Raw genomic sequence first — 6,390 nt, forward strand, 5'->3', positions numbered from 1 at the left:
ATCTTTCTTCTATCATTGACAGTCCCTCTAGGTTGTGGGCTGCTTGCCTGTGTTCCTGAGAAGCATCTACGGTACCAGTCTATAGAGTGTGTTTTCTTTAGTGAATTACCGGTATGTTTACCGGTAATAAACTTGCACTGTTTTATGTATATGTTTGATTACATACAGCCTTGTGACAGTTTTCCTGCATGTCATAAGCATTTGAATATAAATTAAAATGTTAAAATCAAATCTGATATTGTTTTACCTTTTATTTGGTGTGTTTGGAGAGGTGACCTTGGGGGGTAGTCTTATACGGCGAGTGTATAACAAACTGTATTTTGAGTGGAAATGTTAGGGGGTCGTCTTATACGCCCAGTCGTCTTATACGCCGGCAAATACGGTAAGTCTGTGCTTGCTTCGGCAGCACATATACTAAAATTGGAAGGATACAGAGAAGATTGGCATGGCCCCTCTGCAAGGATGACACGCAAATTCGTGAAGCGTTCCTTTTTTAAAGTAAAAAGTATATATATATACGTATATGTTTGCTCTAGGTCCATCCATGTTGTTGCAGGTGGCAAAGTTTTATTCTTTTTTATGCCTGAATCATAGTCCATCGTATATATCCAGTTCTTCTTCTTTATCCATTAATCTATTGATGAACAACTTGGTTGCTTCCATATCTTGGCTATTGTAAATAATGTTTCAGTGAACATATATGTCTTTTCAATTTTGTGTTTTATGTTTCTTCAGATAAATACCCGTAAGTGGAATTGCTGGGTCCCTCCCTGTCTCTTGTTATAGCCTTTTTTTAAAAGTATATTTTGTCTGGTATAAATATTGTTGCCCCAGCTTTTCTTTTTATTTCCATTTTTATGAAATGTCCTTTTCCATCCTTTTATTTTCAGCCTGTGTGTGTCTTTTGATCTGAAGTGAGTCTTTTGTAGACAGCGTATATAATGGTCTTGTATTGTTTATCCATTCAGACACCATATGTGTTTTGTTTGAAGCATTTAATCCATTTGCATTTAAAGTAATTGTTGATGGATATTTATTGCCATTTTTGTTCATAATTTTTATGTATTTTTTCCCCTTCTTTTAGAGAAGACCCTTGAACATTTCTTGTAATACTGGTTTGGTGGTGATGAATTTCTTTAGCTTTTTCTTATCTGGGAAGCTCTTTTATCTCTTTTTCAATTCTTAATGATAGTTTTGCTGAGTAATCTTGGTTATAGGTCCTTCTTCTCATCAGTTTCAATATTTCTTGCCAATCCCTTCTGGTCTGCAAAGTTTCTGTTAAGAAATCAGCTGACAGTCTTATGTGAGCTCCCTTGTAAGTAACTAATTACTTTCCTCATGCTGCTTTCAAGAATGTCTCTTTGTCTTTAACCTTTGGCTTTTTTTGTTATTGTTGTTATTAATGAGAGAGGGAGCGAGAAACATCAATGTGAGAAAGAAACATCAATTGATTGCCCCCCGCTATACTCCCTGCACACACCTCTATCAGGGATTGAACCCACAACCTCTTGGTGTATAGGACTACTCTCCAACCAACCAAGCCACACCAGCCAGGGCAACCTTTGGCATTTTAATGATGTGTCTTGGTTGAGGCTTCTTTGGGTTCATCTTGTATGTAACTCTCTGGGCTTCCAAGACTTGTATATCTGCTTCCTTCATTGGGTTAAGGTAGTTTTCTGTCGTTACTTTTTTCAAATAGGTTTCGAGTTCTTGCTCTTTTCTTCTCCTTCTGGTACCCCCATGATTCTAATGTTGGTACACTCGAAATTGTCCCAGAAGCTTCTTATACTGTCCTCATTTTTTGGATTTTTTTTTTCTTTCTGTTCTGACTGGGTGTTTTCTGCTTCCTTACCTGCCAAATCACTGATTTGATCCTCTGCTTTATCTATCCTGTATTGATTGATTGATTTTATACATTCATTGGTTGATTCTTGTATGTGCCATGACCAGGATCAACCTTGACATATCAGGACAACCAACTGAATTACCTGCCAGAGCCCCCTGTAATGTATTCTTTATTTCAGTTGTTGTATTCTTCATTTCTGATTAGTGCTTTTTTGTGCTTTCTATCTCCATTTTTATGTTTTTATCTCCATTTTATATTTCCTATTTATTTGTTGAAGTTCTCACTAAGTTCATCTACTCTTCCCCTAAGTTCATTGAGCCCCCTTATAGCCAGTTGTTTTGAACTCTACTTCCAACAGATTGTCTTCGATTTGTTTCGTTCTCTTTCTGGAGTTTTATTCTGTTCCTTCATTTGGGACATGTTCCTTTGTATCCTCATTTTGGCTGCCTCCCTGTGTTTGTTTCCATGTATTAAGTAGGGCTGTCTCCCAGGCTTCGTAGATTAGCCATATATACCAGTAATAGGTGTCTTGTAGGGCCCAATGACATGGCCTTCCTGGTCATCCAACCTGCTCCAGGTGGGTCCCCCATGCGGGCTAAGTACACCCTCCTCTTGTAGTTGAACCTTGATTGCTGTTGGCACTTCAAAGGGAGGATTTACACCCAGGCCACTTGGCTGCAAGGACTCACTATGACTGCCTTGCAGGATCAGCTGTGCAGGGGCAGACCCCACAGAGCAGGACTTTACAGCAGGGCTCTGATGCCTGCTGGATCCGCCCCTTGTGTGTGTCACTTGTGGAGGTGGTTGTATGGTGGTGCTTGGACGTTTTCTGAAGCTGTTCACCGGGTGCCACCTATGCCCTGCCTGGCGTCACCAGACCTGAGCACATAGTGATTTGCAGTTGGCTACTATTTGTCCTGAGTTTAGAGGTGCCCAGGAGATGCCAAGCTGCTAACCAAGGCAGGCTGCCTCGAGTGCTAGGACTGGGGCCACTTTGCAAGAGGTACGGGGCACACTGAGGCCAGATGCTGCTTGTTTGAGAGATTTTGGGAAAATTGTTTATATAGAAAAGGCACTGGAAAGAGATTGGGTGGGCCCACAGGTTGGGTGGGGTGGTCTCATAGAGTCACAACAGTGTTAGCCAGGTTGATGGAGACTCAGATATGGCATCCACCTTCTGGCTCTATGGAGGGAAGGCTCAGTAAAGAAACGAGGATCTCTGCCAGCACTTCTAGCTGGGAGAAAGCTCCCTTCCAGCCCTCACTGGACCATGCAGTTTTTCCCTTTGTGTCCCTGGTGCCTTTCAAGCTGCTGTGAGTCCAAGTAAGTCTCTGTATGGCCCCTTTAAGAGGAACGCCTGGTGATAGAAAAAATTAAGTCAACTTAAATTTTTAAAAAAGAGGAATGCCTGGGATTCCAGCAGCCTCTCTCTCTGTCTTACTCAACCACAATCCCTGCTGGTTTTCACAGGGAAAAGTTAAGGGGACTTCACTTCCTAGTACTGAAACATTGGTCAGGGGCTTGGTGTGGCGCTGGCACTCCTTGCTCCTCAGGGGGCCCCTCCACAGCCCCCATATCCCTCCTGATTTTTAACTGTTACACGTGGGTATGGCACTACCAGTCTAGACATGGCGTCTGTATATCCTTAGTCTAGACATGGCGTCTGTATATCCTTAGTTATAGGACTTTAGTTCAGCTAGGCTTCAGGCAGTTCTGAATGGAAGTTGTTTTGTAATTTAGTTGTAATTTTGATGTAGTTGTGGGAGGAAGTGAGCACAGCATTTACCTATACTGCCATCTTCACTGGAAGCTGAATTGTGTAGTTTAAATGGGTGAGTTATATATCAAGAAAGCTGTTGTTGTTTTTTAAATCTAATTGTGAAAATAAATGGATTGCATTTGGCATTTTAGTTGAAGATTGTTAACTTAAATCTAAAAAGATTAAAATTAGTGCAGCATTTTGCCATTCTCATAGTAATAATTGACTCAGGCAAGAATTCATCACACATGGTAAAACACTAAGTGAAAGCTTATTGTATACAGGATATTTGCAGTCTCAAAATATATCCAAACAGGTTATTACAAAGAGAAAAAAATGACAAAGAAATGTTAATAGTTGACAGAACTAGGTGCAGCATGTATGAGAGTTTATTAAATTTTTCTTGTAACTTTTCTTAAGTTTGAAAATTATACTAAAATATCATAATTTTTAATATATATATTTTTAATCAATTGATTTTAGGTGAAGTGCCACCAGTATTGGCCAGAGCCCACAGGAAGTTCATCCTATGGATGCTACCAAGTCACCTGCCACTCAGAAGAAGGAAATACTGCATATATCTTCAGGAAGATGACACTATTTAACCAAGAGGTAGGAAGCAAGATAGGTACTGTTCATTAGAACTGTTATGTTCAAGGTGAAGACTGAAAGCTGAAAATGTTTTCATTCTGAGTTCTGGTTACTAAAAAATATTATTTTTAATTATTGAACTATTTTATTTTGGGGGATGCTTTGGAATCTCATGACGTGTATTTCCTTTCTATAATAAATTTCCAATTTCTATAGTTAAATATGAGTGGTCATTGACAAAATAATCTAGTAAATAAATACTTATTACTCTTAGAGCTAAGGATATTCATGCCCTGCCGGCCTGACTCAGTGGTTGAGCATTGACCTATGAACCAGGAGGTCACAGTTCAATTCCCAGTCAGGGCACATACTCAGGTTGCAGGCTCGATCCCTAGTGTGCATGCAGGAGGCAGTTGATCAATGATTCTTTCTCATCATTGATGTTTCTATCTCTCCCTCTTCCTTCGTCTCTGAAATCAATAAAAATATATATTTTTTTAAAAATAACTATGCGGCCCTAACCGGTTTGGCTCAGCGGATAGAGCGTCAGCCTGCAGACTCAAGGGTCCCAGGTTCAATTCCGGTCAAGGGCATGTACCTTGGTTGTGGGCACATCCCCAGTAGGGGGCGTGCAAGAGGCAGCTGATCGATGTTTCTCTCTCATTGATGTTTCTAATTCTCTATCCCTCTCCCCTCCTCTCTAAAAAATCAATAAAAATATATTTTAAAAAAACAAATAAATAACTATGCGTACTCATAGAAAGTATACCTTAGATGTTTTTATAATAATTTTTCCCCTCCAAATAATATCAATCAAATATTTGAGTACATTTGTGGAAATGGAAAGAACAATTAATTGTAAGTTACCAAATTATTCCTCTTTTTGAAGAGAGTACAGGAGAGATATTTCAGTCTCCTCAGTATTAAAGAGGAAAGATCGTAGGCAGGACCCTCTCACAGCAGATAGATAATATCTTTCTTTTTAAATATATTTTTATTGATTTTAGCAAGGAAAGGAGAAGGAGAGAGAGAGAAACATCAATGATGAGAATCATTGATTGGCCACCTCCTGCATGCCCTACACTGGGGGTTGAGCATATGGCCTCACAGGGAATCGAACCGTGACCTCCTGATTTATAGGTCAATGCTCAACCACTGAGCCACACCAGCCAGGCTATCATAGCTTTCTAATTTCTCCTTATTGCTACTTGAGTCACTCTCCATAGCTTCCAAATCCAGACCCAGAGATGGAAATTGATTAATAAATGATGGATTAATAACCCAATTGGAAGATGTATGTGGAAGGTGGCATTGCTGTCAGTCTGCTAGAAACTGTGTACCCCACTCTTACTTCCTGCAACTAGATATTCCCCTGCCACCTTTGGTTTTGAAGGGTGCTATAAGAAAAAGAAGCAATTGCTAGAAAAGAGCAAACAGCACAAACTGTGAAGACACAGACCTATCCCATTGGAAATGAGAACTCCATTCCCTTCCACCCCCCGGAGTATGATTAAAAGAGCCTAGCAAGATAGAGCCTTCCTGACCAAAAAGGAAGGAGCTAGATATTGTGCTGACTTATATTAAAGGAATCTGACATTGATTAAAGCTAAAGTTATAAGAAATTAAAAATTGAATAGTTCGAAAATCTTATGGGCTAGAGATTCCATCAGAATGAATTTAGAGTTTAGGGTTATATACTATATAGCTCATAGTCCAACATTACAAGGCAAGCCAGTAAAATATTTCTTCATTTTCTCAAGTAGATATGAGAGATTGTAAATAGCTACATAGACTAATACTGATATCTTCAGCATAGTCTCTTTATTGTACTCCACCTGTAGATTATTCACAACAGTTTTATATACTGTAATGGCTTTTCTTTACAAACCCTGAATACGTCAAAACTAGACTAAGACGCAAATTAGATTCTAAAGTGTGACCCAAATGTAATTAAGAAAATAAATTTGGAGAACCAAGATGGCGGCATAGGTTAACGCCGGAGTTTGCTGCCTCGAACAACCATTTCAAAAGTGAAACTAAAAGACAGAACGGACACCATCCAAAACCACAGGAACACTGGCTGAGTGGAAGTTCTACAACTAGGAGGAAAGAGTAACGCATACGGACACTCAGAGGAGGCGCAGTGCTGAAGTCAAATTCTGAGGTGCGGAGTGCGCGGAGCGGGCTGGCGACG

General features: G+C 39.8%; 1 protein-coding gene and 1 long non-coding RNA gene across 9 annotated transcripts in view; one reads left to right on the top strand and one right to left on the bottom strand.

Annotated features, from left to right (window-relative positions):
* Nucleotides 1-6,390, top strand: part of PTPN4 (protein tyrosine phosphatase, non-receptor type 4) — a 219,190-nt gene that overhangs the window by 186,442 nt on the left and 26,358 nt on the right. For all 8 annotated transcript variants that reach the window (XM_006769670.2, XM_015567781.1, XM_006769673.2 and 5 more), the window contains one exon: nucleotides 4,089-4,217. In XM_006769670.2, the coding sequence (XP_006769733.1) occupies nucleotides 4,089-4,217 (129 nt within the window). The remainder of the gene's footprint in view (nucleotides 1-4,088; nucleotides 4,218-6,390) is intronic.
* The window catches only part of LOC107184085, a 17,267-nt gene that overhangs the window by 2,250 nt on the left and 8,627 nt on the right, over nucleotides 1-6,390 (bottom strand). The window lies entirely within an intron of this gene.

Source organism: Myotis davidii, unplaced genomic scaffold, assembly GCF_000327345.1.
Source record: "Myotis davidii unplaced genomic scaffold, ASM32734v1 scaffold3, whole genome shotgun sequence".
NCBI lineage: Eukaryota > Metazoa > Chordata > Mammalia > Chiroptera > Vespertilionidae > Myotis > Myotis davidii.